Source organism: Phasianus colchicus, chromosome 24, assembly GCF_987193195.1.
Source record: "Phasianus colchicus chromosome 24, bPhaCol1.hap1.1, whole genome shotgun sequence".
Classification (NCBI taxonomy): Eukaryota; Metazoa; Chordata; class Aves; order Galliformes; family Phasianidae; genus Phasianus; species Phasianus colchicus.
The window spans coordinates 798224-826214 of NC_143459.1; the positions used below are offsets into that span (position 1 = coordinate 798224).

General features: G+C 52.1%; 1 protein-coding gene and 1 pseudogene across 4 annotated transcripts in view; both read left to right on the plus strand.

Annotated features, from left to right (window-relative positions):
- LOC149915102 (uncharacterized) overlaps positions 1-11097 on the plus strand; it is a 21635-nt pseudogene extending 10538 nt beyond the window's left edge. Inside the window, exons 9-12 of the transcript XR_016459760.1 lie at positions 197-284; positions 1533-1601; positions 5797-8842; positions 9123-11097. The product of XR_016459760.1 is annotated as an uncharacterized LOC149915102 (transcript). The remainder of the gene's footprint in view (positions 1-196; positions 285-1532; positions 1602-5796; positions 8843-9122) is intronic.
- Positions 11098-11195: 98 nt separating this feature from the next.
- On the plus strand, positions 11196-27935 carry LOC149915103 (uncharacterized). Of its 3 annotated transcripts, XM_090124020.1 has the most exons (11): positions 15394-16314; positions 16386-16505; positions 17058-17219; positions 17904-17981; positions 18322-18381; positions 24543-24611; positions 24752-24823; positions 24915-25016; positions 25732-25836; positions 26554-26701; positions 26887-27935. In XM_090124020.1, exons 2-11 carry the CDS (start codon positions 16478-16480, stop codon positions 26939-26941), a joined length of 879 nt encoding a protein of 292 aa, XP_089980146.1. In that variant the 5' UTR covers positions 15394-16314; positions 16386-16477; the 3' UTR covers positions 26942-27935. The 3 variants fall into 3 exon arrangements, with proteins under 3 accessions (XP_089980147.1, XP_089980146.1, XP_089980148.1); XM_090124021.1 differs by lacking the exons at positions 15394-16314; positions 16386-16505; positions 17058-17219 and adding exons at positions 11196-12083; positions 12794-12939 and having other exon boundaries at positions 26887-27931; XM_090124022.1 differs by lacking the exon at positions 17058-17219 and having other exon boundaries at positions 26887-27931.
- Positions 27936-27991: the final 56 nt, after the last annotated feature.

The window sequence follows — 27991 nt, forward strand, 5'->3', positions numbered from 1 at the left end:
GGTCCTTTTTAAACAGCAGTATTAAAAATACATAGAGTTTGTCTAATAGCAGTCATCACTGAGATAGTGGAATAAGTAGTTGCAGGTTGATCCTGTGTTGCTTTTGATTCTACATGTACAGTATGTTTTTCAAATGCGTATTGGCGTCTGATAGATTCCAGTAATGTCTATTCCTTCCGTTCCTTTCTTTATTCAGGCACTTAATCGCTTTCAATCTGTCAGGCTTCCTCTGCCTCATTTCTGATCTTCACCACAGCGAGCAGCTTTCTACCTCAGAGTCTTTTGTAAGTATGCCTTGAATACATTTGGTTGCTCTTGTAAAGTGGGTTGTGCTGTTTCTTCTGCATGCACACGAATTATGACAAGACACCGAGAATTCAGAATTGCTCACCTCCAGTGCTGGAGGTTCTGTGCCTGACAAAGTCTTAAACATCCTGCTTTTCTTCTTACCATAGGACACAATAGCATAACTGAATTTGTAGGACTAGTACCTCCCAGTCCATTCATGTACATTGAAGAAAAAAACTGCTGGAGCAGAGATGCAGTTTGGTTTATCCTTAGGGTTTATTCCAAGGCTGCGTGCTCTGAAATGCTGGTACAGTTTGAGTGTCGGAAGTGGTCATGACCTTTCTACTGGCATCAGTTCATTCCCAGGGGAATAACTGCAGCTGACTACAGTGTAGGTTTTGTTGTTCCATCCCCACAAAAGATATTCTGAGAATCTGTTTTTTTCTGTTCCCATTTATTAGTATTACTGCATTATTGGGATGATGGCTCATAGATGTACACAGATTGCTCTGAAAGGAATGCCTCCTATTTATTTCCGTAGGAATGACAACAGATACATAGAGTGAATTCTCAGCTACAAAACTCTGTTTTTCAACATGGTCACCACCATTAGCTATGCTTTTTTTCCAGTGTTGAACGAGAGCCTGCGTGCTGTGCTTGTTTAAAAAGAAAAAAAAAATAAATCTGGCCGTTTGGGTGGCTTGTCTTTTGCATTGCTGTTGCCACTGCTGAAACGCAGCACCCACCGCCTCACTGTGCTCACATCCACGTGTTGGTCTTCATAAAGTTCTGCAGGCATTGATGAATGCCAGTGGGTGCGATTTTTTTCAGCGCGGAGGAGTTCAGTGACACCCCTGTGCTTCACGTGCACTTCCATGTCAGGTGCTGTGCTGTCATTCTGGCCCTCTGCTGCCATCTGTCGCATGGCTACAAAATGTAACTGAATGCTGGCAGGAAGGTTCAACCTCTGCTGTCATCCCACCAGTGTCCACCTGTGATGTTGTGGGCCAGCATTATAAAATAGGAGGCATTCCTTTTGGATCAGCCCTTGTATAGTTATGAAAAAGTAAGGTTTATAATGGCTGCCTGAGTAAATTGGTGGCTGCTAAAGAGATCCACAACTCTAAACTAACAGTAGTCAGACACTGATAGTTTTCAAGGTCAATTTAAATTATGTGGCTGTATTGGGTTATTTATTTTTTTAATGTTATCTTTCATTGTCGTATTTCCTGAAAACTCTTCAGGTGTGGCATTTGAGGCTTGATTCTGAATCTGCCAACTCCAGTATTCCTGAGCAACTCCATCCTGTAAAGGTAAGTGGATTAGTTTTCATACTCCATTGTAAAACTGCTTTTAAGAATTGGTATTGCAAGAAAAATGTTGTTCTTTGTTTTACAATACAGAATTACAAAGTAAGAAGTAGAATCTTGTATGTGAAAGTAATCTAAGGTATCTTGCACTCATCTCTTCAGAGAGGAACTTTGTGGTCTTTCATGTGTATTCGTGAGTGCTGATTAGCCTGGTAGTGCAAATCGTTTTGTAGGTCTCAAACACCGCAGCTTTTTAGTTGATACACGCTTTGAGAGTCATGGTTGATGTGGTTCCAGTGTGATAATGCAGCACATGGATGTCCTTTTCCATCTCTGGGCCCACCTTGCTGCCTTTTCAACCTGTGCATTGAATTGCAATGAAATGTCAGTATCGTATACCTCCGCGCTGTGTTGAGCCTCACCTTACTCATGCTCACCCACTGGATGTTAGTCAGCTTTAGCAATTGTGTTTCTACTACAGAAGGACTTGCAGGACATCTGTAGGATTGATCTGGCCTGAAGGTGATGACCTTCCAACTTGCTGGTCTCTGCCCGTGTTCTTTGTCATGACATCGGGATGTGTGTGCTTGCTGGATGCATTGATAAGAAATGTTTTTGAGAAGAGAACCTTGTACTTCCCAGAGCAGTAAGAACGTGAGGGTATGGGACACTCTTCACAAACCTGATTAAAGTGTGCTGTCCCAGACTTGGTACTGTTAAAATAGCCCTTCTCAGAAACAGAGCATTGTGCCTGCTGTGACTTAAATCCCACCCACAAAGGAGTATTCCCTGCAGTCTCTCTGATCTCAGGTGCGTGTTTCTCCCATTGCTGGAACTGCTGGACTTTCATGCCTTAACTGTATGTGGAAGGCTCTCTTTATTAGCTCTGTTTGACTGCAGCTTTAGAATCATAGAATCCCAAGGTTGGAAAGGACCTGCAAGATCATCGAGTCCAACCGCCCTCCCATCACCACTGCTACCACAAGCACTGCACCAGATCTCGCAGCTCCTCGTCCAGACGCCTCTTGAACACTGCAGGGACGGCGACTCCACCACCTCCCTGGGCAGCCATTCCAGCGCCTGACCACTGAGAGGAAAAGTTCTTCCTTATGTCCAACCTAAACCTGCTCTGGTACAACTTGCGGCCATTTCCTCGGGTCCTGTTCGTTGCCTGGGAGAAGAGGCCAAACCCTTCCTCATCACAGCCTCCCCTCAGGAAGTTGTACAGTGCAATGAGGTCTCCCCTGAGCCTCCTCTTCTCCAGACTAAACAATCCCAGCTCCCTCAGCCACTCCTCATAGGACTTGTGCTCCAGACCCCTCACCAGCTTCGTTGCCCTTCTCTGGACACGCTCCAGGGCCTCAATGTCCTTCTTGTAGTGAGGGCCCAAAACTGAACACAGCACTCGAGGTGCGGCCTCACCAGCGCTGAGTACAGGGGATGATCACCTCCCTGCTCCTGCTGGCCACACTGTTTCTAATGCAGGCCAGGATGGTGCTGGCCCTTTTGGCCACCTGGGCACACTGTTGGCTCATGTTCAGCTGAGCATCAACCAACACCCCCAGGTCCCTTTCCTCCTCACAGTCATCCAGCCACTCATCCCCAAGCTTATAGCACTGCATGGGCTTGTTGTGGCCAAAGTGCAGGACCTGGCACTAGCTGTATACTAGCTGTATGCAGACTTGTTGGGAGGTAATAAAAAGATCTTTGAAAATAGGTTGGAGATATTAACCACTGAAGCAAGAAGGTGAATTTTTTGTGCCTTAAATTAGACTTCAGAGGATGTCCTTGAACTCAGAAGCTTGGGCTTTGTTGCAGCTTGATATTTACAGCTGTGCCCTGGTCACAGTGGCGATGTGACATTAGCAATGTCATCACTGCGCCCAGGTCACAAGCCCTGACAGCAGGCACTGGGGATAATTTAGTGTGAGGCCGTTCTTCACATCGGTCTTCATATCCAGGCACATGGATGGTATCTTTTTCCAAATGTGCAGGATCTGTAAAATAAAATTATATACCACATAATTATTCTTGCAAATAACACTTAGTTGCAGGGACGTATTCCCATTTTTCTTGCCCAGGTTTCATAATTAAAATAGTAGTATTGTTCCCTGTAGCTATTATTTCATCTGGTTCAGGAGGGCCCTTTGGCTTCGTACTTTAGCTCCATTGTTAATACTTGATGGATCCAAACCCTCCAGGAATGCTGGTGATCTGAGGTGGATCCCCTTTTCTCACAATTGTTTTTGAAAGTGACAGTATCAATAATTGTGCTGTTCTGTCATGGGGTTGAATAATTGAATCTTGTTCACCATTGTTTAACAGAATTGGATTTATCCTCTCACGACGTGACAGTTTTCTTCTCCAGAAACCCAAGGGAATCCTTTTCTTTCCCTGTTTTTGCCACAAGCTCCAATTGGCACGTGTCCCATTTACAGATATGTTCAACTTCATTTCTCCCTTTTGCATGGGCCATAAGTCTGACGCCCTTTGAAGAGCCTCCGTTGCTAATTCAGAGGCAGCTTGCTGTTCATTTTCCCTCTTCAACTCTTCCTTGTCACTTTATATATAAACAGGGTTAAAATTTGTCCTAGATATGACCAATAAACCTCTGTGCCTCATTCTTATCACAGGGTACTGCAAAATCTAGAACTGTGTGTCAAGTTTTGGGTACTATTTCCCAAAATGCCAGTGAATTCCTAGAAGTTTCACTGTTTGAGACTGCCCTTGAATTTTAGTAGGATGAATTTCCGAGCCTTTGTGTTTCATGTGATCCATAACCAGCATTTGTTGCACCTCTTCCTCACAGCTTCCCTGAGTCAGGATGTCATCTTTGTGCATGTGAGGAGACAGTTTGTAATCATGCAGATGTTCAGCCACTGTTCTGTGGCAAACGGTTGGACTGTGCAGTTGCACTGGAAGAGCGACCATCATTTCATTCTTGTTTGTTACGTGGAGCTGTTTCCCTCATCTCTTTCCAAGGATACAAATTGGAATACAGTTCCCAATCCTTCTCCCCCACAACAGCCGACCCACTCGCACTGGGCGCTCTGCAAATAGATAAGAGGTCCCATTGAGGCTCCTGAGGGAGTGCAGTAGGTAGTATTGTTCCTGGGTCTTTTGCTTTAGAATTTGGCACTTTCTTGCTAGGGTTTATTGAACCCTCTGTGTTTCTATATCCTCTGTAATTCAGGAGTTAGAAAACCATCAATCTTAGCATGAAACATCCTTAATAAAGCTGTCTCTTAATAAAGCTGTAAACAATTCTTTTCAAGAAATCCTATTTTCACTTTTTTAAACAGAATGCTTTAGCCAAATCTGTACAGGCTTCCTTGTTTCATTGCAAGCTGTCCCTCTGCCCTTGCATTTACAGTCAAACCTGTGTCCAAGTTTGCTTAATTTGGTAGACTGTAGGAATTTGCAGAGGGGAAAATGAACCTTGTCATTACAGGGAGAGAGTGCAGGCTTGCTTCAGCTTTTGCAAGGTGATTCACCCATGCCCCAAAAAGTCATCTAAAACGCAATCATGTTTAGGTGTCATCAAATAATAGAATTATTTAGGTTGGAAACGACCTCTAAGATCACCAAGTCCAACCCCAACCCACCCCCACCATGCCCACTGACCTTGTCCCTCAGTGCCACGTCTCCACGGTCCTCGTAAGCCTTCAACTTGTCAACTTGTTCTCTGTGAGTGTGTAGCACAAACAGTTTTGCTGCGCTTTGTGTGTATGTTCCCTATAGCTCTGGAGGTGGGGAAGCTGCCCAAGTGACTGCAGAAGGAACTCTAGCTGCACTATGCCTGGTTACAGGTCAGCCTCATGGTCTTGGTCTGTCTGACTTGACTAGTGGGAGTGTAAATTGTTGAGGTTTGTATGTCAAGCACTTACTCTAGACAGTGTGCTGTCACTGGAACGGTACCTATGAAGGAATGACCTGTCCATAACGCGCATCTCATCAGCACTGCCTGATGCCTTATACTGAGCTGCCTTGTTTTGGAGTCACGTGCCAAATCAAGCCGGCACTGCCTGGTGGGTCTCCTGGGTAACACTGTTGTTAGAAACCCTGGTTTTGATGCCTTTGCGTGATGGGAAATTCCCTACCAACCTCTGAAATACAATTTTCTCTAAGTCCTACGCTCCTGTCTGCTAAGCTGTGCGTTCTGATTGCTACAGAACGTGGTTCTTGTTTGCTTTTGCAGGAGTTTGTAACTGTTGGTTTATAACGCTCTGAAGGCATCACAGACCGCCTGCTTCTCTCCGCAGTGCTCAGGGGCTTTTCTGAGCTGCAGGCCCTGCACTGCAGCCCCGTGGCACCCCAGCCTCACATCTGGTGATGGACTGAAGCTGGAGACTCCTGGAAGCAGGGGATGCTCCTGCCCCACAGAAGGGCTCGCAGCTCCAATGCAGCTCCAGTGCCCTCAGCGCTGGGGAGGAGGCAGAGGTGCACCCAACCTTATTCCTTGTGCGGATCACCGTGTGAGGCCACCAGGAAAGGTGGGCACAGGTGATGCTGCTGGGGGACATGTGAACGGCATCAAAAGTGACTGCAGAGCTCTCGGGCCAGTAGTCAGGGGCACGGGGCCCTGGTGCTGCTGTGGGACAGGCGTGAAGAGGAGGGCATTGCTGATGCGTGCCAGTCGTTGGCTGCAGGACTGGAGCTGGTAGCAGGGCCTTGGGTTCTGTGGCTGGAGGACCTATTTGAGGATTGGTGTCTGCTTGGAAGAGGTGGGACCCACCTCCCTAAGGGATGTGAGGATATTTTCATCAGTAGGATGGCAGCTTCATGAGGGAGGCTTTGAACTGTGAATGGGGAGGGCTGCTGAGTAAAGGGATGCCGTGATGCTGTGGGAGGAACCAGATCAGCACTATGATTAAGCGAGGACACTGCCAGCAGGTTCACAAGGAAATGCCTGAAGGCATGTGGAGAAATCCCCCAAAGCTCCAGAGGAGGTTCTGGTGGGTAATGGTGAGGCTGCTTGGATTCGCACAGATGGAGAGAGGAATAGATGAACAAGAGGGATCAACACAGGAAAGAACTTTTGGAGGGATGGATGGAAGAGTGGATTGAAGGATCATCGCGTGAAAGGATGGATGGAAATATAGGTGGATGGAAGGATCAACCGAGGAAATGATTTCTGCCCCAGAGACCAGTGCCCCCAGGCCCTGTCCCCTCCATGGGGACCAGCGGGGGTGGCCCTGGAGGTACAGAACCTGCATCCCATTGGCTCGAGCCACTTCCTTGGCTGCTTCAAACCTTGGAAACTTTGGAGGAGGTTCAGCTCCATGGCTCCAGCATGGTGAGTGCCCCTGTATCCCCTGTCCATTTGGGATGGGGTTATGGGGTCTGTGTGCAGGATGGATCTTAGGTATGGTGGTTCATTGCTCCCTTTTAGTGGGATGTGGGGTGAGATGGGTCCTTGCCACATGGGTCCCCTTCTTACAGGTGCGAATGGGTTCCTTGGAGTAGAATGGATCCCACTGCCCACCTATGAGGGTTTATGGGGTACAGTGGGGCAGGGCGGGGTCCCTAACCCTGCAGCTGGATGCTCTGTTTAAGGTGAGAAGGAGGACAATGAGGTAAAGCAGGGCAGAGGGAGGACCCCCTGCTTGCCCCTCTCCTTCACTGCTATGTTAGTGGGGTAACAGCAGTTCTCAGAGTAACTGTCCAAACCATCCTAGTCTCACAGCCTCTGAGCTGTGAAGGTGGTGCTTCATGGCCTTTTTCTGTCCAGGGTGGTTGGTGCTGCGATGCGGTGAGTCCCATTGCGCCAAAATTACTGATTTTGTGCTGAAATTCAACTCTTCTTCCCCAACTGTATTCTCAAGGGATCCTTGTTCCCCACCCTCTCCTTCCTCTAGACTTGTATCTTCAGCCTCCAAATCCATCCACCCTTCTGCAGCAACCTTCCCTTATCCCTCCAAATCCAAATCTGTCATTTCCAACCCCCAAATCCATGCACCCTTCCCTTTTACCCCTTGCTTTTCATCTCCAGCCCAAATCTAGCATTTCTAACCCCCAAATCCATCTAAGCTTTCCCTTGTTTTCCATCCCCAACCCCATAATCTGGCATTTCCAACTCTCAAATCCATGTACCCTTTTACCTCTTGCTTTACATATCTGACCCCAAATCAGGCATTTCCAACTTAATCGCGCTGCCCCGAGGAGCGGCGCACACTGACGGGTGGCCTCAGACTCTGTAACCACAAAGTAGTTATAGAAGCAGGTATGTTTAATCAGGGCTGCGCATACGCCGGGTGCAAGGGGGAGAGCTGCTCCTAACTCGCACAGCGTCAGGAAAAAGGGTGCTACAGATACAGGCCGAACTAATACATAACCAGTAGTTTCCAGGAGTTGGGATGCATCTTCATTACATTCCCAGAACCCATTAGCATGCGGTTCCCCCCCACTCGCGCGTGCACAGTGAGTGGCGAGGGTCTCCTCCTGGTGGTCGCGGGATGAAGAATCCTCATCTTCCTCACGAAGGCTCCTAGTCTTTCTCCCTGTTAACTTCTGACCCTGCGGGAGGGCCAGCCCCCCCAGCCCAGTTCCAGCTTGCCCTGCGGACATCGAATCACCTCCCTGCCAGGCGTCCTCAGGCTGTTCTCAAACCCTTCTCTTTACGGCCTTCATCCCCTCGTTATCCCAGACCCAGTGTCTGCCATCCCTTATTTTTCTAACATTCTTGCTTCTACAAACTATCTCTAACTCTCTCCCCCCCCCACCAGCCCCATCCTTAGTCCCTGGGAAGCCTTTTCCTCCCTTTTTTACTACGAGGCCTTTCTCACCCTTCAACGCCGGCCCGCACAGCCGCACCGGACAACCGCGCACCAGGCACGGGCTGCGGCCCCGCACGGCCTCCTGCACGCCCCGCCCCCCGCGCCTGCTATTGGCCAGCCGTGCCCCGTTCGGTCATCCCATTGGCTGCCACTGCCGCCTGTTATATGCACGCCCTGCCCCCCGACCCTTCTTCCGGGAGAGCCCCGTCCGCCCCTTCGTCTCTGCGGAGCCAATTGGCTGCCCTGGCTGTCACTTAAGGCTTGGGAGGAGGGACGATTGGACGAACGAGGCCACGCGGGGTGCCCGCTCTGCGCGTGCGCGGTCCGGGGGAGGGCGAGTCCGAGTACCGGGCGCGCGGAGGCGTGACGTCACCCGACGCGACGCGACGCTGCCGGGGTGGGCGTCACGTGACCTGGGGAGCCGGCGGTACGGGGCTGAGGAAATGCGGGTCCTTGCGGGGCTGGGCGGTGGGTCTGGCGTGTTGTAGGGGCGTGGGGGGGGGTCACGTCGGGCTGGGAAGGGAATCCGAGGCGTCCTCCTGGAGCTGCGGGTGCCGGGACGTGTTCCGGGGGCCCCGTGGGGCTGGGAAGGGGGTGGGGAAGCGGGGCTCTCACGAGGCCGGGGGGGCACGGGCCTGTTGTGCGGGGTATTCCCCTGAGACTCGGGAGAAGGGGCCGGCGGTCTCCGTGCCTGATGGGGCCGTTCTTCCCCCGACTCCCCCTCCTCCCTTTTGTTCCCCTCTCGCAGACCATGGCCGCCCCTCTTTCCCTCACGCTGGTGCTGGGCGAGGCCTCGGAGAGCGACTCAGAGCCGGAGCCGGAGGGGGGCGCGGCCGGGACCCCCGCAGCGGGGCTGAAGGTTCCGGGGGAGGCGTCGGAGACCGAGGAGGAGGAGGAAGAGGACAGTGCGGCCCGAGTGCCGCTGCCAGGGGTGTCCCGGGGGGGGCCCCTCACTGCTGCAGCAGCGGCTGGGGGCGGGCGAGGGGCGGCTGCGGGGCGCGATGGCTGAGGCACTGGGAGGCAGTTTCGGTGGGGCTGCGCGGCTGCTGGAAGGCTTGGGGGGGCCCCTGGGCCAAGCGCAAGCTGGGGCAGCTGCCACCGCGCACTGCCTGTGCCTGGTGCGCCGTGACCTGCGCGCTGTGTCTGCCACCGTGGCCACCATCACCGCCTGCCACCTGCTGCCCGACATCCGCGGGGAGCTGTGAGAATGGGAACACCGGTGGGGCAGTGCTGGCAGCCGTGGGGAGCTCCTGGCGTCGTTGTTGCGGTGTCACTGTCGCTCACCGCCAGTGCTGTGTCCAATGGACTTGGAGGTTGTGGTTGTCACTGATGGCGTTCTCACTGTCGCTGCGTTTCCAGTGCTGCGTCCCCTTGAGCTGATGCTGCCATCAACAGTGCTGCCACTGATCACTCGGTGTCTCAGCGGTGTCACCTGGCCTGTGGGGACCTTGGCCTCACAGTGACGAAACGGAAGCTCCCGACAATTGCTTGGTCTGGAATTCTGTGGTTTTGCCCTGTTTAGGGGATCTGAGGTTTGTGGCACCAAATAAAGCCCTCTGGGGACACAGCTGCAGCAAGGACACGACTTTCACTAGGCGGGTGGCAGCGTGTTCACGCGTGGCACTGTTGTCCCAGTGGTCTGAGCAAGGTCCCTTTTGTTGGCCCTCGTGTCCCCAGGCTGTGGTTGTGTCCTGCCATACGAATGTCTCCAGCACCTGGCCACTGTCCCCAAGCTGTGGCTACATCCTGTCACCCTGAGTGCCTCTTGGTCGTGTCCACAGCCCGCTGCTACCTCTGTGTGCCCCTCTGAGAACTTTAGCTGGGGACAGGGAGAAGCACATGTGATACTCCTGCCACGGAGCCACGTGGCTCTATCACACTGCATCCTGCCTGGGCTACCACCCCCTATGGGATGCCAGGGATACACCCTGGGCGCTGGTGGGCTTGTGGCAGCAAAATGTCTAGGGCGGGTCCTGGGGGCTCCCGGTGTCTCCGGGAGGGTTCCAAGTATCCCCGGGACTGACCTGAGGGGTGGTGGAAAACCAGGATGAAGGTTCACTTTCCCCATTTCCCTGTGTTGTGGCAAATGGGAGAGGTTTTGTGAAGGGCACAGTGGTGTTGGATTCCTTTCATAAAGATTCTGGACCTCGGTTCCCTTCCCGTATCCAAATTAGAATGAATAACGGTATTAAAACTTCATCTTTTGAGGAAGAACCCCTGAGCGCTTGTAACTGGCAGTGCTTTGATATTCTAGATAACCCATTCCGTAAGGATTGCTGGGTGATGCTGACTGATACCATCAATTGTGAGCATGCTCTATAGAAGGTTTCCTTCTGTGGGAGTGAGGAAACAAAATGTGGTGATTCAATACTGTGGGGTTATGATGGGGTTACTAGAGTCTAGGATTCTAGAGTCCGAGGATTGTATGAGTATGCTACGAGGATACTAGCTCCTGTGAGTGTAAGTTCTGTTATTTCAGATTCTGTGATTTTTTTTCCCAGTTCTAGATTCTTTGACTCTGTGATGATTCTGGGCTTCAATTGTGTGGTGATTCTGATTCCTCACTAAGAGTCTAGACTCCCAGATTTGTAGCTACGCAATACGATGCATTTCCATATCCACCCCTGTGCATAGTGTGCAGCATAGTTCTGAGTGCCTGATACGACCCAGGCAAAATCAATTTCTGTAGGTTATTAAAAAATAAAATAAAATTCTTTCCTTTAGTTTCTGCTCCCTGTTCCACTTATTTATGTTCTCCCTTGCTTCATATGTAACTTCCAAACGTGGCATTTTGCAGATAATACCTTTTCCCCCTTTCATCCTGTGATGGCTTCTGATGGTCCCTTGTTTCTCAGTTATAACAGTTGTCATGAGCCCATTCATGTAAGAATTTGGGACTGGAGTTTACTCCATGACTCTTACAATAGTTAGTGTCCCTAGTTGCTATCATGCAGACTGCAGCAATTTATAGCAGATAGATACAGTTACAGTATACACTCCTGAGGGGGGAGCAGGAATGTATGTATTGATGAACATAGATATGCTGTAGTAGATTAACAGGACTGGAGATGGCTGGATACACTTGGTTATTTTCCACATGGAGGACAGGGTTACACACACCCACACACAGACACACGCACCTACAGGATGCTCTCCTGCTGTGTCATGAGGATCAGAGCAAACCCCATTGCTGTCTGAACTCTTCAAACCACAGAGGTAAGGTTCCTCAGCACAGCTGGATCCACTCCTAGTCCCAGACGCGTTCAGGAGTTTGTGACTAAGGGATACTACGTGCACAATCAAAGATATAACCTTAGTGAAGCTGACAAAGCAAAAGATCTCTGTGCAGGTGTGACCTCGAGGCATCCCTGCTCAAGAACAGAGCTTGTCCTGCAGCCTGCTGCTGTGCAGGAGAGCTTAAGAGGTGCTTGTGCTGCTCTCTATTTTGGTGGCAAGATGATTGACCCATTGCTGTGCTTTGTTTTTAGGCACATGCTCAATTGGCCCTCAGCTGTTGAGCCAGAGGTCTGCTGTGAGTTCTTTCAGCGTCCCAGTTTGAGACGGTTTTGTGATTGCTAACCTGATTTAGCCAGGAGTGTTGCTCACTGTCTTCCTGTGCCAGGCTGAGGGAGGAAGGTGGGAGAAAGGAAGAAAGAAAGGGAGAGAAGGGAGCGCACCATCATACTGGCTTTGCTGGGAAGGAAGCCTGGTAAGAGCAGTGCTGCTGGTCTGAGTCCCAGCTGGCTTTTACCCCTAGGCAGTGCCCTGCAGGTGGGCTGGTGAGGGTTTGGCAGGGATTGCTGCATTCCCTCACACCTCTCCTGCCTTTTGTTCCTCTTGTCCCAGCAATTTAACATCTGCCTGCAGCAGAGCAGCAACTGGCCACAGCATGTCAATCTCAGGCAGGGGCTTGGGGAAGCAGCCAGGAGAGGGCAAGGAGCAAGAGATGGGAGTGCAGGGTGAGAGTGAGGTGTCCTCAGCCATCGTCTGTGTGCTGGGAACAAAGAAGCCGCAGGGACGGGAGTTTCTCTCCTCTCCAAGCTGCTTCCCTGGGCCTTGGCTGTTCCCGGCAAGGAGCACTTGCAGGAGCCCGTACCTTTTGCAGAGGTGGCCGTGTATTTCAGCAGGGAGGAGTGGGCCCCACGTCGTTTTCAGAGACGCCAAAGGCGTGCTGGGCTCCAAAGGAAGTCGGTATGTGTTGGGCCAGTGTCATTCAGAATTGAAACAGGGACACGCTGACATGCACCAGAGTGGGCTCATGCTTGACATCTTGTAAACAGGGTTGAAAAGAAACCTCAAAATAAACACACGCAGCCTTTGTAAACCGTCCCCTCCAAAATCAACACATTTTGCACAGCCAGAGGTGCCTTCCCAGTCTTCTGCCTGTTGGCAGTTTTACTTCCTCTGTTTTTTCTTCAGATCACAGCAGAGTGAGTCTGCGTGCGTCAGTGGAAGAGCTGCCTTCGGGGAGGTGCAGATGCAGTCAACCGTTGTGGAATTCATCTTGAACCTCTCAGATGTCCTCTTCCGCTCCAAATCCAGCCCGCTCATTGGAGATAGAGCGAGTGAATGTCTTCCTCCATTAGCTTTAGCTTGATCAGACACCTTGATCAAGTTCAGATCTCCCCCAAGGTACTTGACATATGCTTCTACTGTCGAGGAGACAACAGACTTCTGGGCTGATACAAGAATATGGCAAATGTGGCTACCAGTATCTTTCCGGGAAGCCAGGGATGCTCTACGAGAACACATAGCTGAAAGTTTGGCTGCTGCTGTTAGATCCTCACATTGACAGGCTGTACAGAGTAACTTAAATCCGTCCCCCTACTCTCTCTTTTCTTTCTAAAATCACTTTCTTCAGTGCTTCTGTGTGCTTTTGCACTTGAGCTATCTTGCAGTACGACACAATGCATGATCCGTTGATCCTTACAAGCATCTTAGAAGACAAATAGCAAGCAGCAGATTTAAAGAAAGCTCTTGGTATTCATTAGCGTTGATGCTGAGAAACAGAGTCTTGCACTTAATGTGAGATACTCTGACAGCTGCTTTCCTGGTTGTTTCTTCTGCGCAGCGTCTATAGGTTAATCAGCAGGGCTGTCCAGCTGCATGGCAAAGACTGCACGGGCCCTGCAGCTGTTGCCCAGTTCTCCGCCTGCACTGCAGAGTTGAGCTTAGGTGCTAAGAGTGAGGAAATAACTGCAACGTGTTTGTGCCCAGCCCTGGAACCTACAGCTTACCTTGAGTAACTGCTAAGACCGGAAGCGCACCTGGTCCAGTGGAAAGAAACGGGCCTGCACCAGGAAGAAAGTTTCCTCTGCATGTTAGATGAGTAAGTGTGAAGAGCACAAGCAATTATTATTCCGAAGGAGCGCTGAGTTTGTTCCATCTACTTTGATACCCCGACCTTCCCATGAAATTTGCACAGTCACTGCAGTTATTGCCACTGGTGGAGTAGAGATAGCTGCTTTTCCAGAATATTTGCTGCTTCCCATTTGATACGAGCGTTGCTCTTCTTTGGATAGCACAGTTGCTGTAAGTCCAGCTTTTGTTCCTACTGGAAGGCAGTTCTTATGTCAGCAGGATGCAGGGGTTAACTTGGTTGAACAGGAACAGCCCACAGCAGGCTGAGCTCTACCAGGGGAAGATCGACATGCAAAGCACCTGAGCCATAAGATGATCCAGGCTGTAGAATGGAGCATATCACGTTGGCTCGTTGTTTAATGATTCAGACGTTCACGTTGTCTGCTTCCCCACAAGCAGAAGGGTCGGGGAATGTCACAGTGTATCAGCTAAGCTTGGCAATACTGCTGTGGCAAGGCAGCCCCTCTGAGCACAGCGTCTCAACCTGGGCCAGCCTTCAAGAGGGGACAGCATTCCCCAGCCTGCTTTAAGCCATCCCAAGTTGGTCTAGTTGGATGTCTGTGTACCATTTGGCCCGAAGCCTGGCTACTCAGGTACAGCTGACAAACACATGAGGCTGTGCACACATTACCCAGGAGCTGTGATGTTAAAGAGAGAAGTAGTAGGAATGGATCCAGCCAGGATGTTGATGTGAGGGGATGATACGCTTCCCTCCCACGCCTCTTATCGCACGAGAATGGCCTTATGAATGCCTGCTCTGTAGGCAGTGGCAAAGAAGGACCGCTCTGAGAGCAGACTCCTCGTGCTCACCTGCACTGCCCTGCAGCGAGAGGCTTCAGAGATCCTAGCAGCTGGCACTGTGAGCTACTTTGGTAGAAGTTTAAAGGTTTGTCTCCAAAACCAAGCACAGGCTGTAAGCAGGCCAAGAGCAAGACGCAGACCGTCGTGTGACAGCTTAGTTTTACCCTACTGATGATGTGTTGTTGTGCTAGTGATCCTGGCGTCCACCTGCACACTGGGTTGTAGCTGCTGCAGTCGCGTGCAGCATTTCCTGTTGCTGGATGCTGAGAGTGACCAAACCCAGACCTCATAAGAAGAAAACTGTCACTATCGTGACAATGTTTTGCATGCAGACGAAGCTGGATGCAAGCACGGCAGTGAAGGTTTCTGACGGACCTGTCCTCACTTTCTAGGAGTTTTGGTTGCTTGCTTAAATACAGTAAGCTGCTCTCAATTATGAGTATGTCCTTTGCCATAAACGTGCCTGTGACAAAGTGGTTATTTTGACATCATCCTCCAGAGACTAGGATAACCAAGTCTTAGAAAAACACAGCACCGCCCCCAGAGAGGTGATGGCCGTGCTGCTGCTTGCTGATTCTCGCTCTTATCTGTGGTTTTCCTTTACAGGATGCAGTTGTTAACTGTGGCCCAAGTCCCTGTGGGTTTCTTCTCCTCCCACAAAGCTGCTCACCCTGGAGGAGGCACAGGCACGGACACGAGGCCACAGCAGCTCTCCCGTTGTGTCAGACAGCAGAGAGATTGCAGTGGAAGAAGGCCCTGCAGCTTTCCAGGGGAAATTCCACACAGTCGTTGACTTTCCATCCAAAAGATGAAGAGGAGTTTCTTTTGCAGCATCTATCGTAATTGTTTGGGTGGGTTTTTTTTCCATTATTAGTAAGGCAAAACTCGCTGAAACTAAGTTGCCTTCACCACAGGTGAAGTGTTGTAGCAAACTTCCACTCACTTTGGACTCCATAGGAGGACTCAACTAACTTACAACTGCCTGATGGGCTCAGTTTAGCCACACAGTGGCTTCCTTTCCTGTTGGGCAGGTCACGAGGTGTACAAAGCCATCTGATGTCTATGCTTGCCTGTACTACCTGCACCTGGAAACATCGGGGTTTTCCAGATTTCAGGACCTCGTGCCTGAGATAAATTCCGGTTCTACTCAAAGCAGAGCTGTTGGACTGACTTGCCGTTTGCTAAGACTGGGAAGAGGCGGGGCTGCTGCAGCCCCAGCCCCACCTGACAGGGGTCTCTGTAGGGACGGGCTGCTGGCTTTGTTCCGGGCACTGCAGTGCTCTGTGACCAAGAATTACCACCAGGAGCTGTTCTACCGGCTGTGCCCACACCTCGCTGGCATATGTGGCTGAGAAGCCTGTGCACGTGGCCAGCCAGGAGCTGCTGCCCTTCTGACCACCTCACTCAATAACTCCTCTCTGCGTGGGTGCACATGCTGGAAGCTATTACTCAAGGAATAATACAAAGATAAGAAATAAGCACTAAACAGGGCTTATTGTCACGAGGTAACTAGACAAGAGGAATGAAAAAATGCATGCTGTATTTTGATTACAAATACGTAAGCACAAGCCCTGTGTGGGGCCTGGTTCAGCAGTTCAGCTTGCCTTCGTGCACTTTGCCTGGTCGTAGGGAAAGTGGCAGGGTCTGATGCAGTGGCGGAGTTGTATGGACGCTGTGTTTGTTGCTCCGCATCCAAAAGTGCAGCAGTTTCTGGAGAGCCAGGTGGGACCTATAGGTGATGGTCCTCTCGCCACCGAGCGTCCAGTTGCCAGCAGTGGGTGAGTTCACTGGGACTTTGGGGATGGGAGGTGCCAGCCAGCAAGCCTTCAATTTCTGCGATTAAATTCAGGCTTGGAAGCGCGCTACGCTACGTGGGAAATACAGTTGGTGCAGGAAAGGGGATGTCCTTAGCCGAGGTACTGGCAAACTGAAGGAAAGCAGATGAAACTGGAGATCTATCAACAAAAATGTAAGCAGGTGACACTTGACTTGGCAGGTTTGTGGGAAGGTCAGCTTCCCCATGTTTGTATTTCAGCCATCACCCTCCATACCGGAGAGGCTTTCTTTGCTCGGCTTGCTTAATTGCAGCACGTTTCGCATGCATGGATAGCCTGTGCGATAGCGCCCTTGATCCAGACCCCATTTCCACATTGCATCTCGTCCTCAATGGCCTGAGGTGTCGTGGGAGCACAGAGCTGTAAATATTTCCCTCTTGGGGTAGCTGAAGCACTATGAAAGTCTGCCAGGCGAAGCTGTGGCTGCTCCATCCCTGGAGGTGGATGGGGCTCTGGGCCGCATGACCGCGTGGGTGGCATCCCTGCCCACGGCAGTGGGGCTGGGGTTCTAAGCTCTTTACTGTCCCTTCCAACCCAAGGCATTCTATGAGTCTGCGTTTCCATGACGTAAGCACCCTGGTGCAGTGCGTCACAAGAGCGGCAGCCCGCGGGGAGCCGCCACCCGGAATCTCGGAGCCGTGAGGTCACAATGCCCCGTCCTCTGACTGTGCTGTGCTGTGCCGCAGGCTTCGCTCTGTGCGACACTCACTGTGGCTGCAGCGGTGGTGTTGAAAGCATGGTGCGAGTGTGGGGGGCCATGGCCCCTGCCCGCCTTGTCCTCTTCCTCCTACTGATGGCCATGTGTTTCCGGGAGACCTGTGCTGCTCCGTGGCAAGCACCGGGAGCAGGTGGGTGGGCAGAAATGGGACCCAAACTGAGCAGCACTGGCGGCAAGAAGTCAGGCTGCGTCCCCACGGCCCTGTGCCACACTTCCCTGGGGCCTGCCTTCCACGGGGGTGGTGTTGGGCAGGGGGTGATGGGCAGCACCGCAGGAGCCGAGCGGAGCCCGTGGCAGCGCTGCTCCCCAGAGCCGGCTCCAGCCATGCCGGGCTGTGGCTCTGCTGCTTGCTGGCTGGAGCACAGCCTTCATCCTGGGAGATGTCCTGGGGAGAGCTCAGACGATGTGTGCTGGGAAAAGCGTGAGCATTTCTGCTCCAGGCTCGCGGTACTCCTGGTACCATAGATGAATGCCAGTTTCCAGCACGGAGCCCCGGCCCACAGCCCAGGGGAGGAGACAGGCGTGCTTTCCTCCAGTGCTTCAGCGTGACCTTCCTGGTCATTAGCGGCCTCCCAGGAAGAAAGCCCCGGGGGGCTGCATCTTCTTCCCTGCGGTCCGTGAGGGATGTGGCACACGGCTTGGGGAGAGTACTGTGTACGCTGCCAGTGCCAGCCTACAGGTCACCCTGGCCGCTCTGCAACTTTGGAGACCTGAGTCCTTCTCCCGTGCCGTTCCACGACCCACATCCAGTGACTGAGGGAGAAGGAGATCACACCATGCAATGGGAATTGCTCTCGTCTGTTCTTGATTCTAGATGATGCGCTTGGTGCTCCCTTTGCAAATGATCGTTTGGGTCCGGATTTTGTGGCTGTGCCTGTGGGGCAACCCAGAGGTAAGTTGTGTCTGTTAACTTGGAGGCAGAAACGTTCACGCTCTCCTAGTTTACTTGGGTGCAATTTTACTTAAGATCCTCTCAAGATCTTCCAAGCCTGTTTGTGCCTTGAAGGGCATGCACAGTGGAGGCGTGAGTATTTCTTTACTTGGAGAGCTGCCACATTTCAGTGGGAAGGTTACCGCTGCCCCTCCTCAGCTGAGAGAGCCCAGAGCTTTGTATTTGGGCCGTGGCATTCCCTGGCCCACCGCCAGAGCCTACAGGTCACTCAGGGAAAAGGAGGCCCCCACACGTGCTGGAAGCTCTCCTCACCTGTGTCTGATCACACTTGTGCCTGCAGGCCCTGCTGGTGAATCAACAGAAGAGGATCCGGTCTACGAATCTGAGGGGGATGCTGGAGGTAAGTCACCAGGTTTCATTTCCTTGCTATTGTTGCCTATCGTAGGCATGGCGACCTGGTTCGGGAACGGCACGGCGACCAATCCCAGGTCGCTCGGTCCATCGGCTCGTTGACACCAATGTGGTGGGCGGCAAATGGCCTTTATTGGTGGGAGAAACAGCCTTATATAACCTGGGCACTGAACGCTATTGGCTATCGGGAGGGGGACCCTGTCTTCCCGTACAACGCGATATCTTCCGGGCGCCAGACCCTCACTACCACATATCCCCCCTCCCTATGCACAATTAAATTAGGTAAAATATAACAATATATAAAGAAAACTCAAATAGAACAATCTTCAATAGAAAACTCAAATAGAACAATCTTCAATAGAAAACTCAAATAGAAAACATAAGGTGCTCTGAACAAGAACATTCTTATAACAGTTGTTGGTGCTCTACCAACGTGATGTCAGCCTCTTCTAATTGGCTCTTAACAAATGACACAAGTCTATTCAGTATGTAGGGTCCGAAGATCAGTGTCATTACGATCATCGCAACTGGTCCTGCTGAGGTAGATATCAGGGTGTTTTGTCAACTTGTCGTCCTCTCTCACCGTCGGGTCGTACAGGTTACAAGGGCGTTCGATGATCCAGTCCTGTGGACAGAAACTCACAGTTCTCGTTAGTTTTGTTGTGAAGGTCCGGTTTAACACACTTAAGTGGACACCACTTAACTTTACCATCTTTTCTGACTGCCGCATATCCTCGCCCCGTCAGGACTAGCCTCCACCCTCGTTCCCATTCTCCCAGCTCGTTTTTAATTACAACTAACGGGCCTTCTTCTAGCGCTTGAGTGGCCCAATGTTTTTGTGTGGGGCTATTCGTCTCTTCCCCCCTAGGGAACTGATTGAGTGCTAAAAGAGCGGTTGCTAGCAGGCGTGCTTGGTCTCTTGGGGGAACAACATTGGCAAAACCTTCTGTTTTTGCCAATACCTCCAATTTGGACTTCAGCGTTTGATTCGCTCGTTCGACTATGGCTTGTCCTGTGCTATTATATGGGATGCCGTGTGTTAAGGTTATGCCCCATTTCAGAACAAATGCCTGGACTGATTTAGAGACAAAATTTGGACCGCTGTCTGTTTTAATCTGACTAGGGACGCCAAGCCACACCATGGCCGTAAGCCAATGCTGGATGGTTGCTTTGGAGTCGGCTCTAAGGTGTTGTGTGGCCACGATCACTCCGCTGTATGTATCTACAGTTACTGCTAGCCATGCTCGAGGTTTCAGCAATTGACATAGTGTGAAATCCGTCTGCCACACCTCGGAGGCCTTAAGGCCTCTGGGGTTGACTCCACTAGGCCACAGTGGTGCTTTCTGGCAGTGGGGACACGTGGCAATTATGTGTTTTGCGTCACCAACTGAGATCCTGCATCTCTTCGCTAGCGCTTTAGCTCCGATGTGGAGAGACTCGTGTAGCTGACGGGCATCTTTTAGCGTCCACAACCCTTTTGCAGCGGCATCTGCTCTGTCATTACCGATTTGAAAAAATCCTTTGATTGGGTTGTGGCTGTTGACATGGATGTCTGATATGGTGCCTTTTCGGGAGAAAAGTGCTTCTTCCAGCATTAGAGCTGTTTTGGATGTTGACACGCCAGGTCCCGACATGGCTAAGCAGAGCTTGGCCACAAACATCGAATCGGTCACTATGTTGAGGTGTTCCATTGGGAACAGTCCACATGCTAGTACTACGGCTGTTGCTTCCAACTGCTGAACTGAGAGCGCACAATCGGTCATTTTAATGCAGTGCCATTCTCCTCCTGATTGCCATACCGCCGCAGCAGTTGAGGTAGCTGAGGATGCGTCTGTAAAAACCGTTGGTCCTTGTTGGGGCCGGTTCATGATTTTCGGTGGAAGGTCGATGTCAACAATTGCCAGCATTTGAGTCCAGGGGGGTTTTGTAGCATACTGGACTTCTCCGCCAAATCCAACGAGAGCTATAGCTAAATATTCTGACATCGCCACTGATTGCATTGGGAGCTGTTTGCGGAAGGGTAAATATATCTTGGCGGGTTCGATGCCTAGGTGTCTTAGGGCGAGTTTTCTGCCTTTCAAGATGAGGTTGCCAATGCACTCAACTCCTGGAGAGAATGCACGTGACGGTTTTCCCAGAACTATCCATTGTATTGGTTGAGCTCTTTCAGGAGGCCCCTGGGCTAGTGCCCCTACTCCTCCTCCCTCAGTAAAATGCACATACAGGTCAAGTGGTACATCTGGATTCCATCTCGCGAGCATGCTTGATGATGCCTGTTGCTCGATAAAATCAAGGGAATTCATTGCTTCCGTCGTTAGAGTTTTTTGCTCCCATAGGTTTTTTCCTTTTGGAAGATCGTACAGGGGGGCCATGATTTCGGGAGGGATCAGGACAGTGTTGCGGAGCCATTGCAAGGACCCTACTAGCTGTTGCACATCATGGAGTGTCTTGATGTCTCGATGGATTTTTATCTGGGGGGGGGTCACGTAAGAACTTGTGATCCCCACTCCCAAAAAAGTCACACATGGTCCTCTTTTAATTTTCGCGCTTGTAATTTTGAACCCATTTGTTTTCAGAATTTCTGAGACCATTGACACCAACTGGTCCACCTGGCTCCCTGACGGTGCAGCAATTAAGATATCATCCATGTATTGAATGATGGTTGCAGTCGGGTTACTGTGTCGAACCGGTGCCAATGCCCGATCCACTGTAATCTGGCAGATAGTAGGCGAGTTGACCATTCCTTGAGGCAGCACTTTCCACTGGAAACGTAGGTTGGGGCGTTGGCTGTTTGGGAACACGATAGAAAAAGCAAACTGTTCCTTGTCCCCCTCATGCAGAGGTATCGAGAAAAAACAGTCCTTAATATCAAGGACAGCACAGGGTAGTCCTTTTGGTATCATAGAGTTCATGGGCAGCAATGTTTGAACAGGACCCATTGGTTGGATTCTTTTATTTACTTCACGTAGGTCATGGAGGAGGCGAAACCCCTCGCCAGTTCGTTTGGATATTACAAAAACTGGGGTGTTCCATGGGCTAATGGAAGGCTCAATATGACCTCGCTGTAGTTCGCGGTCGACTAGTTCAAGAAGGGCGTCCATTCGAGGCTTTGACAGGGGCCACTGCTCGACCCACACTGGGTCAGACGATTTCCACGTCAGTCTAATTGGCGGGAGTGGGTATGCAGCAGTGGCCCTTATGGTAAATTTGTCACCCTGGCTTTCAATAGGGCTAGAGCGTCCCTCCCCAACAGGGGTGGGACTCCTGGCATGACATATGGGAAAAGGGTAATAACTTTCTCCGGTCCCTTTTCAGTGTGGAGCGCGATCGCTACCAGATGAGCACTCCTCCGAGCTCGGGTTAATCCCCCAACTCCGCCCACCATGGGGGCGTCTTCCAATTTCCAATGTGGGGGCCAATCTGTCTCAGGAATAACTGTGACATCTGCTCCGGTATCAATCAGAAAAGGGACACTAATGGTGGTGCTATTTAAGGTATTATAGAGTGAACAAATCCCCCACACCACCGGCGGGTTGTCACACCTTACTGCCAGGGCCACCCTGGGGTCTCGCCCCCAGGAGGTGGTTCTTGCTGTCCCTGAGGTAGGGACAGGTTTGACTGGGTCGCTGGTTGAACCATAAAATTGGTTGCTTCTCGAGGGAGCAGTGGGTTCGGGGGCGTCTTGCCCCATCTGGGGTTGACGTAACTGGGCCGCCTCGTGTCCCAATTGGGAGAGGGCTGTGTGTGGCCTGGGTGCCCTCTCCCCCTCCCGTTTCCCTGGTTTCTAGATCTGCATTCCTTGGCGAAATGTCCTTTCTTTCCACAGACCCAACATGGACCTCTGGGTTGATTTTTGTGCGGGGGGAGCGCTGCTGGCGGATCCCCCAACTGAGGGCAGTTTGCCACAACGTGGCCCGCCTGGCCACATTTAAAACATGCCATCACATTAGCTATTGCAGTGCGAACAGCCATCTGAATGGGGGCTAGATGCTCTTCCTTTACGACATGCTTAATCATGTCCGCAATACTTGACCCTACTGGCTGTGACCGTAGGACCTCTTTGGTTGCCGAATTACACTGCTGACGTAAGCAGTCTGCAAGAACTGGGCCTTTCGCTTCCGCGGGCAGAGTCGAGGAGTCGACTGCTGCCTGGAGGCGATCCACAAATTGTGTAAAGCTCTCACTTTCATTTTGTCTTATGGTGGACCATGGCGATGGCTTAACGATAACTTTAGAGGCTGTGCGAATAGCGTCTCTGGCTGCACGAGTAGTTGTCATAACTTCATGGGCCCGCAGGCCCAGGGCCTGCGCTTGGAGGGTAATCATTGTTGGGTCTGTACCCATCAGCCGCTGCAGGCTGGAACCATGTAGTGGGTGATTTGCCCCAGTTACTTGAGCTAGTTGTCTTGCACAGTTATCTTCCCATTCTTGTTTAAAAACAATCATCCCTGCTCCATCAAAAATTAGTCTACAGGTTTGTTTTATGTCAAATGGGAGCATATCATCTCCCCCAAAAACACCATCTATAAGGGTGGAGACCATAGCTGAGTTAAGCCCTTTATCTGCAATTGCCTTAACAATTGCTTGTATATCCCTAGGGTTTTTCGGCGAGTGGACCCTCTGTCCCCCATCCATCACCCGGACTGGGAACACTAGTGTGGCCGATGGGGCCCAGTCAGCACATGCAATCTTTATTTTCCTCCAGTCTGTAAGAGGGATTTCTCCCCCTCGCGGTTTCTCTTTAATTTGGATGGGAATATTTCGGCTCTTAACTCTGTTCGTATTCGTTCCCTCCTCCTCCGAGTTTAAGTCAATTGCGAACCACTCGTCGCAGCTAGTGTCTGACCCGGAGTCAGAGCCCGACTGAGCGGCCACTTCCGGTTTCCCGTACCTTTTTGTTAGGCTCCGGCCCCGCCCGCTTCCCTTGCGGGCAGGCCGTTCCCTCCCTCTTGGTTCGTCCCGCCCTCTGCCCAGCGGGATGTTCGCCCCACAGCGGCTTTTCTTCAGACGGCCGCTCTGATTGGCTTTCCACCCTTCACTCACGCTCCCCTCACCTTCCCGGTCGCTCCCACCGCCTTTATCTAACACCTCCTCGATGTTCCCGCCAAGGGCGTCCTCCCCCCGCCCTCCCTCTCCTGGCTCGGCGCCATCTTGGGGCGCATAGGGGGGCGGTCGAGCCCAAATTTCCTCGGGCTCCGATTTCTCCGCGGCAGCCCTGGCCTCCTCGATTAACCCACCCCAGAAGGATTTAGCACGTTTCTGTCCCTCCGTGGGCGGGTCGGGGTTCGATTGAGAGGACATGTAATCGTCATCGTCAGAGGGGTGCAAAGTCCGCGTGGCCGCCCCGACTCCCAGTCCCGGGGTGGCCAACAAACGGCTCTCTGCCGCCCTCCAGCTCTCCCGCTCCCGCATGGCCCTGCGCAGGGCCCGCACGACTCTCCCCCACGACTCTAGGCTTCTCCCACAGCCCGAGGACATCGTCTCCTCAGTTAACGCTTTAGTGCGCTTATCCCACACTTCGGGGTGGAGAATAACCACCGGCTGGTCAATGACCCCGATTCGCAAAAGCCTCGCAATAGCGAGAGAAAAATCTTTGGGCTTACAATCGATGCCCCACTGCTTATCTAACTGCGATACGACCTTCACAAGGACTTCCATCCTCCTTGTTGGTCCGGGAGCGTCCTCCCCGCCGGGCTGGTCCTGCCGCTCCGGCCGCCGTTCACCCGTCCAGGCGACAATCCCGGGTTTCGGCACCACTTGTTGCCTATCGTAGACGTTGCGACCTGGTTCGGGAACGGCACGGCGACCAATCCCAGGTCGCTCGGTCCATCAGCTCGCTATTAGATGATATTTGGCTGGGATAGTTCAGCAAGGCAGTGACGTACCAAAGCCTAGGTTTCATCAGTCCGTGCGGTTGAGGTTAGAGCTGGGGTGAGCTCCAGGAGGGCGTTCCTCTGGGCAGTTCTGCACGGGGTTAGTTGTGTATGACGGTGGTGCTCCTGCAGGCAGCCAGGAACTGTTTCCAAGGTGCTCCTGTGCGGAAGGGAGAGAATAGTGTTGCGAAGGAATTCCCGGCATTAATTGCATCCTGTGTCATTCTGCCTGGAAGGATGTTTAATGGGAGTTGTTCTGTCCTGCGTTTGTTTGCAGATGTGACTGGAGCAGGCGATCCAGGATCCGCTCTGAGCTCTGGGCCCGAAACTCTGGAGGATGGCATGGGTAAGTCATGGCTTTGTAATTCCTGCGAGAGCTTTCATTGCCCATTTCAGTGCTGTTTCATGGCACGATCCCCCATATGCTCTGCTACTCAGTGATGCTGTAGTGTATGAGTGAAACTTTTCACGGGTCTCTGGTTGCAGAAGTGCCCCCATGGATGTCTTTGCCCGGTCGTTCGTTTCCTCCCGCGCTGGAGCCCAGCTGGAATCCCAGCGGTGAGTAGTTTGTCTTTACTGACTCTGCTGACTCACCGCTGGTCTCCAAAACTTCATGCACGTGATATTTGACTTCGTACATTCTGTACAGGTCCGGAAAGAGGAAAGGATGAACCCAGAAGAGGAAGATACTCCCCGGGCTCATCCCGTCTCCTAAAGGATCTGCTGAAGGAAATGGAGAAGGCAGCGCGTGGTAGGTATACGTCAGTGTGTTCACCGTGAGACCTGGGAAGCTGAGGTCTGACGTTCATGTGTGGACAAGCCGTAGCCTGCACAGCAGGAAGGGATCGCGCAGAGCCATGCTGCGGTGGTGTTCCATGTAACGCCTTGCAGGCACTGTCGAGCACCAGAGATGGTCTGCTGCCACTCTGCATCCAGCCGAGACCCAGCGGCAGCTGCTCCCCCAGCACGACCATTACTTGTCAGAGCTGCTTTGTGCAGACGCTGGCACCCAGATGGCACACAGATGGCGAGTGCCGTGCTTCTGTTCATACAAAGCCCTCTGTGCAGCTGAGCAAGTTGAAGGCAGGAGGAGCATCCCGATCAGGGATGGCTGCCTTTGCTAATGCTGGAAATGAGCTGGAGACGCTGATTCTGAAGGTGCTTGTGCTGGAGCTTGAATTTCAGCCTGCAGATAGCTGGCTGTGGTGGGTGGAACGTGATGGGTGGTGATGCTCACAGCACAGGGTGTGAGGGCCTTGCGTAGGAGCTGATTCCTGAGGAGGCATGAGAGGGTCGGCACCCTCCAGTTCCTGGGAGGGCCCAAATGCCCTTGGGCAACGGAGGGGGTGACAGTGGATGCGGGGGGCTGGGACCAGCAGACTTTGCCTGAGCTCGGGATTGGAGTAGCTCAGTTCCCGATGAGAGCACATCACGTCCAAGCTTACTGTCCTGCTTTCCTTCTAAAGGAACTGACCAAGAAACTGAGCAGGATGCACTGCAGGAAGGCAGCCATCCCACACTGCCGGTCTCGGACAGTGGAACGCAGGCAGCGCCAACAACTGGCATGCCAGGTAATTTCTGTCCCGCGCTCATCCAGCGTCACTAACCAGAGTCGCTGTGTGCCTGCAGGCTCTTGCTGCCTGCCCTTGCACACCAGGTCAGCAGCCAAACCTGGGCGTGTGAGCACAGAGCACGTGTAAAAGAAGCCAGGGATGGCTCTCTGAAAATGGCTGGCCTCAGTGGGGTGTGGAGAGTTGTTCCAGCGGCGTGCCAGAGAAGGTACTTGCAGACCTCTGTGACGCTGCTCAGCTCCCACCACTCGCAGTTCCCAGAGAGTTGTGAGCTTTGCCCTTTTGCAACAAAGCCACCCAAGGGCGATGAGCGGGGTCCTGTGTGGCAGGAGCCTGCAGGAGTGTTTCTCCCCTGGGCTGGCTCCGGCTGTGCCCTGCGCTGGCTGCAGCCCGACCTTGAGCCCGGGGGGTGTCCTGCGGGAGAGCTCAGGACACGCGCGCTGGGGAAAGCGTGAGGGATTCTGCTCTGCAGTGCTCCCCACAGACAAAGCGCAGATCCCAGGGCACAGCCCTCGGCCCAGAGGAAGACACGGGTAGTGCCTGTGCAGCCTCTCCCTACCCAACGAGAGGTGGAAGCGATCCTACTTGTCCCCTGGTGCTTAGGCACCAGAGGCAGAGGCACCCGCTAGTGAAGCTCTCTTGGGTCCGTGAAGCACACTGAGAGATCATCTGTAGCGCAGGTGAAGGTAACGTGGGACATTGTCTCGTTTCTTCCAGGGATGAATGCCGGGAAAAGCACAGAGGCTGCTGTTCACAAATCTGTGCGGAAGCGCCACATTGCAGCCATGGTGATGTTCTCAGCTGTGCTGCTGTCTGCGCTGGTGCTGGCCTGTGGTGCTGTGATATGGATGTGCAAAAAATACCCGTGAGTTGGCTTTTCCCCAAAACACCTGATTGCTGCATTTGGCAACGAAGCATTTGTAGTGCCAGGATCCTGGACGGCCAAATCAGCTGCTGGCAGTACACTGCCAGGACTTACGTTGCCAAGTCTTTCAAGTTTCCGCTTATTTCCTGTCAGTGAGTAGTGCTTTCTGAAACTCCTTCTCACAGAGTGTGCAAGAGAGAAGAGAAAGCAGCAGAACCAGCTCATCCTGAGACCAACTAGGAGGTGAGGGCAGAATGGAGCTGGGAGAGGCAACAAAAGAGACTCTTGCCCCGTCAAACAAGAATCTCAGCAATAGTTCCGGTCCATTCCATTCTGCCATCCAAGAGGCCAAAGGTCTTCAAAGTCATCTGGAAGGCCTGGAGCGTGAACTCAGAGCCGCGAAAGAGGTCCACGGGAACAGTCCTGAGTGCTGCTTTCTGTCAGCGGACGGCCCTGAAAGTGAGAGCGGAGAATCAGCAGCAGAGCTTTTGTCCTTCATCCTGCACTCTCCAGGACAAGTATCACCAATAATTTGAAGATTCTTAGCTCGCCATAGCTACAACCCTGTTGAGGGTCCTGATGAGGACCCAGAAAGCGAGCTTCCTCCGAGCACCGGACAATACGTTAACGTCTTTGGAGATGTGGATGAGGATGGCTGGTTCAGGGAGAGCTGACAGATGGCACGGGAGGACTGGTCCCTTCCAGTCTGGTTGCAGAGGTTTCAGATGATGAACTAGATACACCTCAAGTTCCTGACAGAATTCCTGCATTACTCCGTCTGCAAGACCAGCCCCTGCTCCACTCGATGTTCCGGTGGAGCGTGTGCAGGATGTGGATGAGCTCCTTCAAACCAAAACCAAAACCAACCAATTAAACACCCACAATAAAACAATCAAACAAACAAAAAACCCTACGCTGTTCTTTTTCTTGGATAAACGGCTGTTTACGAGGGTGGATAGTGATAGGACATGGAGGAGTGGTTTTAGACCGAGACAGGGGAGGATTAGGCTAGATATTAGGAGGAAGTTTTTTCACACAGAGGGTGGTGGAGCACTGGAGCAGGCTGCCCAAGGAGGTTGTGGATGCCCCATCCCCAGAAGCATTCAAGGCCAGGCTGGAGGTGGCTCTGGGCAGCCTGGGCTAGTGGTAGCCTGGTTGGTGACCCTACAAGTAGCAGGCGGGTTGAAAGTAGATGAGCACTGTGGTCCTTTTCAACCCAGGCCTTTATATGATTCCATGATTATATGATTGTATCAGACGTCAGGGCAGTAATGTGGAAGAAACAAGCCT

Coding starts and splice junctions, on each gene's coding strand:
- LOC149915103 (XM_090124020.1), top strand. CDS start 16,478: ATGAAACTGGAGATCTATCAACAAAAAT. Junction 17,220..17,903: donor GTGGCAAGCACCGGGAGCAG/GTGGGTGGGCAG, acceptor TCTTGATTCTAG/ATGATGCGCTTGGTGCTCCC. Junction 24,824..24,914: donor GCCCAGCTGGAATCCCAGCG/GTGAGTAGTTTG, acceptor CATTCTGTACAG/GTCCGGAAAGAGGAAAGGAT.